This window comes from Heterodontus francisci, chromosome 17 (assembly GCF_036365525.1).
Source record: "Heterodontus francisci isolate sHetFra1 chromosome 17, sHetFra1.hap1, whole genome shotgun sequence".
NCBI classification, from domain to species: domain Eukaryota; kingdom Metazoa; phylum Chordata; class Chondrichthyes; order Heterodontiformes; family Heterodontidae; genus Heterodontus; species Heterodontus francisci.
The window spans coordinates 47,362,236-47,377,287 of record NC_090387.1 but is presented as its reverse complement, the minus strand read 5'-3'; the positions used below and the strand labels follow the sequence as shown (position 1 = coordinate 47,377,287).

Sequence of the window (15,052 nt, the reverse complement as noted above, 5' to 3'; positions counted from 1 at the left end):
CAAGAACCCTGTCTTTAAGCCTGTATTCTGCATTCAAATTCGACCTTCCAAAATGAATCACTTCACACTTCTCCAGGTTGAACTCCATCTGCCACTTCTCAGCCTAGCTCTGCATCCTGTCAATGTCCCGTTGCAACCTACAACAGTCTTCCACACTATCCAAAACTCCAGCAACCTTTGTGTCATCAGCAAACTTGCTAACCCAGCCTTCCACTTCCTCATCCAAGTCATTTATAAAATTCACAAAGAGCAGAGGTCCCAGAACAGATCCCTGCGGAACACCACTAGTCACCGAGCTCCAGGCTGAATACTTTCCATCTACTACCACCCTCTGTCTTCTATGGGCCAGCCAATTCTGTATCCAGACAGCCAACTTTCCCTGTATCCCATGCCTCCTTACTTTCTGAATGAGACTACCATGGGGAACCTTATCAAACGCCTTGCTAAAATCCATATACACCACATCCATTGCTCTTCCTTCATCAATGTGTTTTGTCACATCTTCAAAGTATTCAATAAGGCTTGTGAGGCATGACCTGCCCCTCACAAAGCCATGCTGACTGTCTCTAATCAAACTATGCTTTTCCAAATAATCATAAATCCTGTCTCTCAGAATCCTCTCCAATAATTTGCCCACTACTGACGTAAGACTGACTGGTCTATAATTCCCAGGGTTACCCCTATTCCCTTTCTTGAACAAGGGAATAACATTTGCCACCCTCCAATCATCTGGTACTACTCCAGTGGACAGTGAGGACGCAAAGATCATCGCCAAAGGCGTGGCAATCCCTTCCCTCGCTTCCCGTAATATCCTTGGGTATATCCCGTCTGGCCCCGGGGACTTATCTGTCCTCATGTCTGTCAAAATTTCCAGCACATCCTCCCTCTTAACATCAACCTGTTCGAGCATATCAGCCTGTTTCACGCTGTCCTCACAAACGACCAGGTCCCTCTCACTAGTGAATACTGAAGCAAAGTATTAATTTAGAACCTCCCCTACCTCCTCCGACTCCAGGCACAAGTTCCCTCCACTATCCCTGATCGGCCCTACCCTCACTCTGGCCATCCTCTTATTCCTCACGTAAGTGTAGAACGCCTTGGGATTTTCCTTAATCCTACCCGCCAAGACTTTTTCATGTCCCCTTCTAGCTCTCCTAAGTCCATTCTTCAGTTCCTTCCTGGCTACCTTGTAACCCTCTAGAGCCCTGTCTGATCCTTGCTTCCTCAACCTTAAGTAAGCTTCCTTCTTCCTCTTGACTAGCTGTTCCACATCTCTTGTCATCCAAGGTTCCTTCACCCTACCATCCCTTCCTTACCTCATCAGGACAAACCTATCCAGCAGTCGCAGCAAGTGCTCCCTAAACGACCTCCACATTTCTGTCGTGCATTTCCCTGAGAACATCTGTTCCCAATTTATGCTCCCCAGTTCCTGCCTAATAGCATTGTAATTTCCCCTTCCCCAATTAAATATTTTCCCATCCCGTCTGCTCCTGTCCCTCTCCATGACTATAGTAGAGGTCAGGGAGTTGTGATCACTATCACCGAAATGCTCTCCCACCGAGAGATCTGCCACCTGGCATGGTTCGTTGCCAAGCACCAAATCCAACATAGCCTCCCCTCTAGTCGGCCTATCTACATATTGAGTCAGGAAACCTTCCTGGACACACCTGACAAAAACTGCTCCATCCAAACTATTTGCACTAAGGAGGTTCCAATCAATATTAGGGAAGTTGAAGTCACCCATGACAACAACCCTATTACTTCTGCATCTTTCCAAAATCTGCCTCCCAATCTGTTCCTCCGTGTCTCTGTTGCTATTGGGGGGTCTATAGAAAACTCCCAATAAAGTGACTGCTCCTTTCCTGTTTCTGACTTCCACCCATAATGACTCAGTAGACAAAGCCTCCTCGACGACCTCCCTTTCTGCAGCTGTGATACTATCCCTGATTAGCAATGCCACTCCCCACCTCTTTTAGCTCCCTCCCTATTCCTTTTGAAACATCTAAACCCCGAACATCCAACATCCATTCCTGCCCCTGTGATATCCAAGTCTCCGTAATGGCCACAACATCATAGCTCCAAGTACTGATCCATGCTCTAAGTTCATCACCCTTATTCCTGACACTTCTTGCATTAAAATAGACACACTTTAACCCATCATACTGGCTGCAACTTTGCCCTGTCAACTGTCCAACCTTCCTCACAGACTCTCTCCACTCTGTATCTGCCTGTTCAACAGCTACCCCATTCACTGATCCGTAGCTCCGGTTCCCATTCTCCTGCCAAACTCGTTTAAACCCTCCCGAAGAGCGCTAGCAAACCTCCCGCCCAGGATATTGGTGCCCCTCCAGTTCAGATGCAACCCGTCCTTCTTGTACAGGTCCCACCTTCCCCAGAAGGTATCCCAATGATCCACATATCTGAAGCCCTCCCTCCTACACCAGCTCTGTAGCCATGTGTTCAGCTGCACTCGCTCTCTGTTTCTAGCCTCACTAGCATTTGGCACCGGTATCAATCCTGAGATTACTATCCTGCTCGTCCTGCCTTTTAGCTTCCAACCTAACTCCCTATATTCGCTTTTCAGGTCCTCATCCCTTTTCCTAGCTATGTCATTGGTACCGATGTGTACCACGACTTCTGGCTGCTCTCCCTCCCCCTTAAGAATCCCGTAGACTCGATCCAAGACATCCCTGACCCTGGCACCCGGGAGGCAACATATCATCCGGGAGTCTTGTTCGCGACCACAGAATCTCCTGTCTGTTCCTCTAACCATTGAATCTCTTATCACTATCGCTCTCCTATTCTCCCCCCTTCCCTTCTGAGCCACAGAGCCAGGCTCAGTGCCAGAGACCTGGCCGCTGTGGCTTTCCCCTGGTAGGTCATCCCCCCCCCCCCCCCCCCCCAACCGTATCCAAAACAGTATACTTATTTTTGAGGGGAACGGCCACAGGGGATCCCTGCACTGTGCGCCTATTCCCTTTCCCTCCCCTGACGGTCACCCAGCTACCTTTATCCTGTAACTTAGGTGTCACTACTTCCCTATAACTGCTCTCTATCGCCCCCTCAGCCACCTGAATGATCCGAAGTTCATCCAGCTCCAGCTCCCTAACGCAGTCTGTGAGGAGCTGGAGTTGGGTGCACTTCTCACAGGTGAAGTCAGCAGGGACACAAGTGGTGACCCTTACCTCCCACATCCTGCAAGAGGAGCATGCAACTACCCTAGCTTCCATCCCCTCTGCTCTAAATTGACACAGAGATTAAGTAAAAATAAAGGAAAACCTTACCTTACCAAACCTTCCACACAAAATTCCTTTTTTTTTATTAGAGGAGGAGGATGGGTGGGAGACACTACAGTGTAGTGTTTCGGGTTTGGCCACTGCCCGAATATATAAGTTCACTTACCCAGTAGTCCCCATGTCCGCGTCCGCCGAATCGCTAGGTAAGTACTTTATACTGAAACTTACCTTTCCAGCTGCCCCCTGGCTTGTACTCTCACTGCTACCGCAGTTCAGAAAGAAGCTGCCGAATCGCTAGGTAAGTACTTTATACTGAAACTTACCTTCCCAGCTGCCCCCTGGCTCGCACTCTCTCTGCTACCGCTGTAAGAAGAATACTAGGCCCCAACAAAAAGCAAGATCTACCTACAAGCAAGGACTACAGCGAGCTCGAAGCACAGTAACAAAAACCCCTCTTCAGAGATTGCCACAAACCTCTCTACTTTATTTTCTTCTCTTTTCTGTCTCTGTTTGCATGTGCGTATATCCATAGGTGTTAACTGAATTAGAGTTTAAGTTTTAATAAATTTCACTTTTCTTCTTTAAACCTAAGAAAGCCTGTTTGTGCTCATTTTTTTGTTTTATAATTAGAAAGTGGTGAACAAGGATTCACCAAGGGGGAGCTCAAAACACAGTGTGTTTAAAAACATAAACCCTGTTACAGTAAGACCAGGTGAAGGGTGAAAGAGAACCCTAGACCTCTTTCTCACCTGGTCGTAACAATACCAACCAGGTTTCTCGAATAAACAACAAAATTATCAGTTTGTTATAAAACAAGACAAAGCAAAGCATTAACACCAATTGAAATATGAAAGTTCCCTTTTACTTTAGCCCATCGCACAAGTGCACTCACATACACGTGAAGTGATTTATGACTTTAACTCCTTATAGGAACTAAACCAAATCAGGAGTACATCCCCATGAATCTTCCTTAATTAAGTTCAAACCAGTCAAACTCTTATAGACATTTAATTGGGTCCAAAGAATAGTACTCGCTTTCCCTCAAAGAAAGAAAACTAATAGAGAATATTACCATCTTTCGGATAGCCTATTTTTGATAATTGTGGCTAAGTCATAAATATCCCAGATATTATAAGGGCCTGGGAAACTCTCTTCAATACATATCTCTCCACTTAAAGGGACACAGAGTGGTTTCTTGTAGTTGTATACAGAATGCTACATGAGATGATTTATTAGCTTTTATATACAAAAGAATTTAACATGCAATACACTTTTAAGTGGATAAGTGTACTACTATATCAAAGATTATTAAAAGATGTAAAACATAATCTTATTTCAGAAATAGAATCCAAAAGTTCAAACTTGACAATGTTACAGCAAACTGTCTTAGAATATCCATCAAAATTCAAAGTAAACTGTTACCTTAAATTCTCTGAGTAAGCCTTCTGCCGAACAAGACAAAACACTCTCAGTTAAGAGCAGAGTTCTCTTGTCATGCAGTCAGCCGTTCTTCCCATAGATTGAGTAGCATTGATGAGGAATTTCAATACCACTGATTTTCTGATTCAAAACTCTCATATTTATACTGTTTCTAATCTATTAACTCATCTTTTGGAATAAAGGTGTTACCTTTCTGTCTGTGTTTTTCCCACTTTCATTATCCATATATTATGTATATTTATTCCCAATTATGGCAATATCATTAGCTACTTATTCCCAATTAATTATCTGCTGAGAATTCCCCTGTCATGAAGTTGTGAGCTTTTATCTGGTCAAAATGTTTGTAGTGTTTTATAGTAACATTAAGACTTAACTTTATAAGTGTATTTTATACTTAAAAGATTTTTAATTAAATTTTTGCAGTAACTATTTTTTCCTTTTTGGGCTAAATTGGGTTTATGTGGCATCTGTGTTTTGTAGGTAACATTCCATTTTGTGATTTGATCATCTGTGATGGTTCTTTGGTTTTGTACCATCTCTTTTAGTCTATATCTGTCTATATCATTAATATTATCAACTAATTAGGGTTATAGTTATCAGTAGGGCACATGTATAGCCTCTCTCATTTACCTTAAAAGGCATTTCTGGTACACATTCCATTGTAACAGGGATGTTCATGGATTATTAACTTTGCCCTTAAAGGGAATTTCAGTGAGTCTTGAAAACTGACCATTTATTCAATCTTTAATTCAAAAGGTATAATGTATTAAATCTAAATTCTACCTAATTAAGCCTATTATACCTATATTTCATCACACAAACACACACACCAGTTAAATGAAAAAAGTAGAGATTTTCTTTTTAAAGCTCTGTTACCCCAAAAAAAGAATACTTTGGCCAAATACTTGCTGATTCCTTAAGAAAAAAAGAGAAGATATGGAAAGATGTCAGTTGTCCCTCTTTTTTGGTTTGGTATCCTAAATACATGCAGACAACTGTCACTGGAATCTTTCTCTGGAGCAATTTGTTCAGGCGGCATCGAGGATTTATCCAGCAGGTTTTCCCAACGCCTCAGGAGAAATGCGGAATGGGGGTTTCATGCAGGCCTCTCAGGACAAGTGTAGCATCAATTTCTCTATTTCTTACACTTGCTTCAAAGGGATGGAAAAACTGGCAGCCTTTTCAAAGAGATGGAACAGGCTGAACTGGGGTTTTGTCCTTCAGGTTGATTTTTAAAACTCCAACTGACTGTCCAAAGCAAAACTAAAACAATATCTCGAGTCAAACCTCCTGACCCTTATAAATCTTGAATTGTCACTTCTCTGTAAACATCTCCCCCAAGTCAAAAAACCCCTGCTGGGTAATTATCTGAAGACAGATGACTTCCAGTAAGGGCTGTTTACAAACCAAGTCCAAAAGACCTTACAATGACCTCTTTTTTAAAAATAAGACACCAAGTCCAGAAGCTATGGAATCCTTCTTTCAGTTTTAAAACATAAATCCTCAAAATTTAACACAAAATGGAAATACTTCAGTAACAACTATGATAGAACAAGTAAGTTCTGAATATGACTACAAAGCCTGTAGCTATCCAGTGATATTGGGTTTTCCCTGAAGGGTGCTAAACAGAAATACCTTTCTTTCTCCTGTACTTTGTTTTGTTCAGAATAATGTAGAGCAGTGGACTGGATGTGGTTGACCAAAACCTATCTTCTACAATATCCAGGATAGTGTTAAGCTGCCACTTGTTGTCAAGACTATGACTGCAGGAACTTCCCAAAAGTAGTTGTTGCCAAAATATTACCTTCACATTTATGTAAGGAACAGAAACTTTGCAGCTTAGCTCAACAGTTCCAATCATAAAGGCAATAGCAATTGGAGGTCTCTGATTTGATAGGCCCCTGCATACACTATCTGTCTTTCTGGCCTCTGCAGTAGGCACAAAGGTTAAGTGTGACAAAAATCTGCCCTTTTTAATTACATCTATATCCTGTTACAGCAACTAATGTTGAAAAAAACATTTAAATATATATTAAATAATTTTTAATGTTTTGGATTGGTTTGTCCAGAGGGAATGAAGCAGCTGATTAGCTCAAATGACCACTAAGAACCAAATATCAAAAAAACACTGAACAACCTGTAACTATTATAAAAGCAGCCAATCAAATCATATATCTTTTGATTAGCCTTATTGGTTCCCCACATGCCTCATTAGCAACCCCTAATATAAAATGTTTAACTTAATAAAAATTTAAAAATTCAACAGTTCAGTAAAATATTCTTAAATCACTTCCATTTCCATACTCTAATCGTTTCAGCTACTCCCCCTTGTTCAAGGCTGGATATAAACTATATTTGTAAGCCTTAGTAACCTATTTAGGATTCAAAGCCACTTAAATTAGCTGACAATTGAAACTTTCTTTAGCACTTTGCTGTGTTTATTGTTTAATTAAAATTAATGGGTAATTCACTTTTTTTTTAAGCAAATAATTACAATACATCAAATTATCAAGAGTAGATTGGACTTCTGATCATCAATCCGGCCCCCGCCGTACAATGTCCTATTTTGATGCATTAAAAGTCAGTTTCAGACCCTGTGAATTCTGCAGAGTAGCTGGATTACAATTCCCAGGAGCCAATATGCAGCCAGGTCCAATTCCCTACATAGTCTTTTGTGATGGAAGTTAATATCAGTATTTGGATTCTGAACGTAGAGAAACCCAGCACAGGGAGCCACTTGAATTATTTTTTTTAATTCGTTCGGGGAACGTGGGTGTCGCTGGCTAGGCCAGCGTTTATTGCCCATCCCTAATTGCCCTTGAGAAGTTAGTTGTGAGCTGCTTTCTTGAACCGCTGCGGTTGTTGGAGTGTAAGTACACCAACAGTGCTGTTAGGAAGGGAATTCCAGGATTTTGACCCAGCGGCAGTGAAGGAACAGCGATGTAGTTCCAAGTCAGGATGGTCTGTGGCTTGGAGAGGAACATGGAAGGTGGTGGTATTCCCATGCATCTGTTGCCCTTGTCCTTGTAGGTGGTAGAGGTCACTAGTTTGGAATGTGCTGATGAAGGAACCTTGCTGAGCTGCTGCAGTGCATCATGTAGATGATGATGCACTGTGCTGCCACTGTGCATCAGTAGTGGAGGAAGTGAATGTTGAAGGTGGTGGATGGGGTACCAATCAAGCGGGCTGCTTTGTCCTGGATGGTGTAGAGCTTTTGAGTGTTGTTGGAGCTGCACCCATCCAGGCAAGTGGAGAGTATTCCATCACACGCCTGACTTGTGCCTTGTAGCTAGTGGACAGTCACTGGGGAGTCAGGAGATGAGTTACTCACCACGGAATTCCCAGCCTGTGACCTGCTCTTTTAGCCACAGCATGTATGTGGCTGTTGCAGTTCAGTTTCTGGTCAATGGTGACTCCCAGGATATTGTTAGTGGGGGATACATCAATGGTAATGCCATTGAACGTCAAGGGGACGTGGTTAGATTCCCTCTCATTTGAAGGTCATTGCCTGGCACTTGTGTGGCACGAAGGTTGCTTGCCACTTATCAGCCCATTCCAGGTCTTGCTGCATCTGGACACGGGCTGCTTCAGTATTTGAGGAGTTGCGCATGGTGCTGAACATTGTGCAATCATCAGCGAAAATCCCCACTTCTGACCTTATATTGGAGGGAAGGTCATTGATGAAGCAGCTGAAGATGGTTGGGCCTAGGACACCACCCTGAGGAACTCCTGCAGTGATGTCCTGGAGCTGAGATGATTGACCTGCAACAACCACAACCATTTTCCTTTGTGCTAGGTATGACTGCAACCAGCGGACAGTTTCCCCCCGATTCCTGTTGACTCCAGTTTTGCTAGGGCTCCTTGATGGTCGTACTCGGTCAAATGCTGCCTTGACGTCAAGAGCAGTCACTCACCTCACCTCCTGGACTTCACCTCTTTTGTCCATGTTTGGACCAAGGCTGTAATAAGGTCAGAAGCTGAGTGGCCCTGGCGAAACCCAAACTGAGCATCAGTGAGCAGGTTATTGCTGAGCAAGCGCTGCTTGTTAGCACTGTTGACGACCCCTTCCTTCATTTTGATCGGGAGTAGACTGATAGGGCGGTAATTGGCAGGATTGGATTTGTCCTGCTTTTTGTGCACAGGACATACCTGGGCAATTTTCCACATCCCCTAGTTTATAAAGAAAAAGACCGTAAAATGCACCAACCAATCACCTACCCGCTCACCTAATTAATGCCTCGAGACTTCAGTCTCAGGTTGCAATGTCTCTTGCTCCCTCTCTAACCGCTCCTAGTTTTGTAAACGACAAATTCCTTCACTCACTAAATTCCTAAGATAAGTACTCTGTAGAAGCTGTACTCTGTCTGGTCTCCCTGCTCCTTTGTGCATTAGCAAAAGCCTCCTGAGTTTAGTGCCATGAGACTTTTCCCATCCACTTGAGAAGGCAAATCAGTCTTCACTTTAATGGCTTATCCGAAAGACGAGAGTACTGTTGCACACGGTCCAAATGGCAGGAAATTGTCGGATGAAATGGGGAGGAGGGATGTACCAGATGCTGGAGCTAGAGAAATATAGAAAGTGTCGTGAGGAGGTGAAAAAGGAGAGCTTACAAGCAATATTAAAATGTCTAGCCAGTAGTAAAAAAAGAAATAGTAAGGGCTTCATAACCATATGAAAATTAAGCGACAAACTTTAATGGGCAGTTTCCATTTCAAAAGTGAAAATATGACTTAATAATGGAAAAATATTGATAAGAATTGAATTTGATTGCAAGATTTTTGACGCACAGATTTTGCACTTTTTTTGGTCATCTGACTTAATATCTCCTTTTGTGGCTCGGTGTCATACTTTTGTTTTATAATGCTCCTGTAAAGCGTCTTGAGATGTTTTATTTCGTTAAAGGTACTATATAAATAGAACTTGTTCTTGTTTACAAGTGACGATGAAAGAAAGAACAAATCTACATGCACTGGAAAGGGATATGGAACAGAATTGTTAGATATAACTGTTGAAGAAATAATTATAAGAAAAAAGGTCACAGGGCCAGCTAACAGAAGTGTAGTTAGTTTACTGTTGGTGTTAGTGTCAGTAATGGGAAAATGCATAGAATACATACCTTTAGATAAATTTTGTGAGTACATAGAAATGCATGAGTTAGTGAAGGACAGCCCAGCACAGACGTGTTAAAGGCAAGTCATGTTTGACAAATTTAAGATTTTTTTCTTGAGGGGCAATTAATTTGGATAAAAGGAATATAGTAGATGTAGTTTATATGTTTTTTTAAGAAGACATCTGAGAACAGATCTCAGAAAAGGCTGATTATAAAAATGCTGGCATTTGTGATGAGGAAATATAACAACATGGATAGAAAATTGGCTGCCAGACAGGAAATAGAGTTAGGGTGAGTTGATGTTGCTCAGCTTCAAGTTGTGTATCCCAGGGGTCGGTGCTGGGTCCACTTCCATTTCGCGTGTATGCAGATAATATGATTTGCACTTGGGCATTGGGTACACAAATTCAAAATTTGCTGAAGACCCAAAAGAAGAGGGTGGCAAACAGTGAAAAGGATCGCAACGATTTCTGGACGACATCGCTAGATTTGCAGAATGTATAGATAGGTGGCTGATGCAATTTAATATGCATAAGTATAAGGTAATACATTTTGGGAGTTAAAACAAGGAATGGAAAAATGCTAAAGGGTGCAGATGAGCAATGAGACCAAGGAACTGAAATGCATCAGTTGATGTGTGAGTACGTGTAGATAAAATTATAGAACCATAGGGAGCACGGAAGGCCAAAAGATAATTTAAAGAGGTTTTAACATTTAGGAAGGATTTTAATAGTGTTATGAAAGTGATTTTTTCTTTAATTAAATTCCTTTTTATAAAAAAAAAATGTTTATGATTAAGCTGAATAAATGTTGGACCAGGTGTTTTTTTTAAAAAAGAAGCCATCAAGTGGACACTGAGGGAGCCGAATTGGCAAGTGTTGCTGGTTGTCACATGGCTTGGGTTGGAGATGGAGTGGAATCCCTGATAATGGGCACAAAAGTGACAAGCACTCCTTTGATTGGACAAGCCCAATAGTAACAGAGAGCAACTGGATGGGCAGAAAACTGACAAACTTTCTGGTCGTCAGTCAGTGCGCGTGTGTTTTACCTTCTGGAAGGAGATGAAGTCTGCTGCTGAAGTGTCAAAAAAGGACAGAAGACCACAACCCAGCTCACTTTTCCGAAACTCCCAAGAAAAGACCTTGCAAAATCCACTGTGTCGATTCATCTTGTTTCCTGTATTTCAAAAAAGCCTGCTAAAGATAATTCTCAACGCCACCTGAAAAGAATTATTCTGAGTATTCAAGTGACATGTACTTGGAATTTAGACTGCATGCCAGTTTGGAACAACATATCTCATCTGTTTCCTTCCAAAATGAACAAGCAGTTACCCAAATGATTTTTGTCTGTAACTGAGCTCTGATCCAAAAATTCCTTTTTATTAGTTTTCGGTTAACCGGTATGCATATATCTGTGTGTGCGAGATGCTAAGGTAAAGGGACTTTACCAGTTATGACTTGTTTTATAATCTGATAATTTTATTGTTCAGTAAAGAAACCTGGTTAGTGTGTTCTATTCTGGGGAAAAATAGAGTATATGATTAACTGTATCGATAAGTGGGAAAATTTTAAAATATTTTGTGACCTGTGGAGAAGTGGGACTGAATTAACAGTGCACTCCTCCCACCTTGGTCGTAACAATAGAGTGAATAGAGAGAGACTGCTTGTTTTCTTTTGTTTAATATCCAGGGAGGAGGGAATCATCAATATAAATGTCACAGAAAAGAGTGAGGAGAGTTTCAGAGAAATTTCTTTGCACAAGAGTGTTATTAAACATAAGAAATAGGAGCTGAAGTAGGCCATACAGCCCCTTGAGCCTGCTCCGCCATTCAATAAGATCATGGGTTATATGATCTTGGCCTCAACTCCTCTTTCCTGCCTGTTCCCCATAACCCTTGACTCTCTCTAGTTCAATAATCTGTCTATTTGAGCCTTGAATCTATTCAATGACTTGATCTCTACAGCTCTCTGGGGAGAGAATTCCGAAGGTTCACGACCCTCTGAGAGAGGAAGTTCCCCCTCATCTCTGTCTTAAATGGGTGACCCTTTATGCTGAAACTATGCCCCATAGTTCTCAATTTCCCCCATCAGGAGAGACAGTCTCTCAGCATCTATCCTTCAAGCCCCCTCAAAATTTTATATATTTCAATAAGATCACCTCTCATTCTCATACACTTCAATGAGTATAGATCCAATCTGCTCAACCTTTCCTCATAAGGCAACCCCTCAATCCCAGGAATCAACCTAGTGAACCTTCTCTGAACTGCCTCCAACGCAAGTATATCCCTGCTTTAAATAAGGTGACCAAAACTGTATGCAGTGCTCTAGGTGTGGTCCCACCAATGTTCTATACAGATGGAGCAAGACTTCCCTACTTTTATACTTCATTCCCTTACAATAAAGGCCAACATTCAATTTGCCTTCCTAATTACTTGCTGTACTTGCATGCTAACCTTTTGTATTTAAAGTACAAGGGCAATCCGAGCCCTCTGTACCACAGCATTCTTAGCTTTCTCCATTTAAATCATATTTTGCTTTTCTATCCTTCCTACCAAAGTGTATAACCTCACATTTTGCCACATTATATTCCATCTGCCAGAGTTTGCCCATGCACTTAACCTATCTATATCCTTTTGCAGACTTCATATGCTCCTCACAACTTGTTTCCCCACCGATCTTTGTATCCTCAGCAAATTAATCTACAACACACTTGGTCCCTTCATCCAAGTCATTAACATAGCTCGTAAATAGTTGCGGCTCCAGCACTGATCCCTGTGACACCCCACTAGTTACAATTTGCCAACCTGAAAATGACCCATTTATCCTGACTTTGTTTTCTGTTAGACAATCCTCTATCCATAATATATTACCCCCAACACCATGAGCTCTTATCTTGTGATAACCTTTTATGTGGTATCTTATCGAATGCCTTTTGGAAATCCAAGTGCACGACATCTGTTAATTCCCCTTTATCCACCCTGCTGGTTAATTCCTCAAAGAACTCTAATAAATCTCTCAAACACGATTTCCCTTTCATAAAACCATGTTGACTGCTTAATAGTATTATGACTTTCTAAATGTTCTGCAACTACTTCCTTAATGGATTCCAGCATTTTCCCAATGACAGATGTTAAGCTTTCTGCTTTCCTAGAATAGGGGCATGACATTTGCGGTTTTCCAATCCTCTGAGACCGTTGCAGAATCTGTGGAACTTTGGGAAACTATAATCAATGCATCCACTATCTCTGCAGCCACTTCTTTTAAGACCCTAGAATGTAGGCCATCAGGTTCAGGGGACTTGTTAGCCTTTAGTTCCATGAGTTTTCCTGGTAGTTTTTCTTCAGTGATAGTGATTGTTTTAAGTTCCTCGTTCCCTTTTGCCATCCTGCTTTTCTACAGTTATTGGGATGCTCCTAAGTGTCTTCTACCATGAAGACAGATACAAAATATTTGTTCAAAGTCTCTGTTATCTTCTTTCCCATTATGAATTCCCCAGTCTCATCCTCTAAGGGACCGACGTTTACTTTAGCTACTCTCTTCCTTTTTGCATATTTGTAGTCGCTCTTACTGTCTGTTTTTGTATTTCTTGTATTTCTTGCTGGTTTACTCTTGCTCGTTGTTGAAGCGTGGAATGCTTTGGCAGTGGGAGTAGTTCATGCTGCTTCAATTGAATATTTCAAGGGAAAATAGGGTAAATATTTGATTCAAAGAAGATACAGGGCTGTGAGGAGAGAACCAAGCCGTGGAATTAGTTTAGGATTGTTCTAGCAAAAGGCCACATAGATACAAAGGCCCATATGACCTCTGTGCTGTAAACTGAAATGGTTGCATGGTTAAATATTTACCTTTGGGGGAAAAAAATACCAAATATTAGTTGAGTAAGCACTTTTAATAGATTATGCTTATTTCCCAGTTGCTATTCACTACATTTTGAAATCATTTGATAGTGGTTGATTTATGTATTTCACATGTAAATGCATCTTCTGCAAAATGGAGCACATTATTCTTTGTGTCATCCATGTAAGGTCACAATATTGAAAATATTTTATTAGATTTTCAATTGTCTCAATTGAATCTTTGGACAGCTAGCTGATGCCAGGAAATGGCAATTTTCCAGGGCCAACCAGTTTAAAGTTACATATAATCTCATCATAGGGATTCACCACCATGAATCAGTATTGCATCCTCTGAGTATGAGGCATAGAAACCTATTATTTATCATAGTCTCTCTGCTTGGATCTTTTTGGCAATCCTGTAGATTAGGATGTTGTTTGGAGCTAAAGGGAGGCTTTTTTAAATTCCTATTCCACTGTGATGTATTAAATATTGCATATAACAAGTATCTAATTGTGTTAGACTATCTTAAATTTTCTTTTTGCTTTTTTAGAAAATCAGTTAGTAATCTTGTTGGCTGATGTAAAGACACCCTATTATAAGCCAAAACCAAAAGTGGTGTTACAGTGGAGGTGAGTAGCCATTTTGTAATGCCTCTCTTGCTTTTATGTATTTTTAGAGTACAGTGGTTGATTAAATAATTTTTTTTGTCCTTTATCTCTTTCAGTGATCTTGTTATCAGCAGTGTGGTACCAGGGGACTATGACGGAGACTCACAAATGGATGTCCTTCTTGCTCTTCATGCTGAGAGTAACAATGACAACACAACCATTGCTATCTTCTGGGGAAATAATCAAACGTTAGGTAAACTTGTGCATATTATTATATGTGCTTGAATTTTATATCAAAAAATTATACCGTTCTTCCAATACAAACCTTTTATTTTTTCCATCTGTTTACTAAAAAAGACTGATATGAGTAAGGTCTACCCCTTGTGAAATTATCTCTTAAAGAATGCCTTGCAATATACTTATAATATTTAAGCTAAAAGATTGAATTATATATTGCGTCAAATTAAGCAATGGAAATAGCACACCAAAGTGAGAATTAGTGCCAAAAATTTGAATTATTCAATATTTTAAATTTAAGCAACTTTGAATTTAGAGTAGACTGTTATTTGTTTCAAAATAATTTTATTGTGGTCTTCACATACAAACTATCAAGATCTAATTATGCACTGGAGCAAATATAATTCCAACAGAATTATTGCAAATCATGCCACCATTGAATGTTTCGTTTTGGGGTGGGATGGGGAGGAAATAAGTTATGATCCCTGTGGAGACCACTAAAAGAATCAAATCCACCAATTGACCCCAATTTGGGAAACCAAACCAATGGGACAAGATTTCACTTTTATTTATTTTACTTTAACA

General features: G+C 40.8%; 1 protein-coding gene across 1 annotated transcript in view; it reads left to right on the top strand.

Annotated features, from left to right (window-relative positions):
• itfg1 (integrin alpha FG-GAP repeat containing 1) overlaps window positions 1-15,052 on the top strand; it is a 296,337-nt gene that overhangs the window by 5,156 nt on the left and 276,129 nt on the right. The window contains exons 2-3 of the mRNA XM_068049376.1: window positions 14,173-14,251; window positions 14,347-14,483. Coding sequence (XP_067905477.1) covers window positions 14,173-14,251; window positions 14,347-14,483 — 216 coding nt within the window. The remainder of the gene's footprint in view (window positions 1-14,172; window positions 14,252-14,346; window positions 14,484-15,052) is intronic.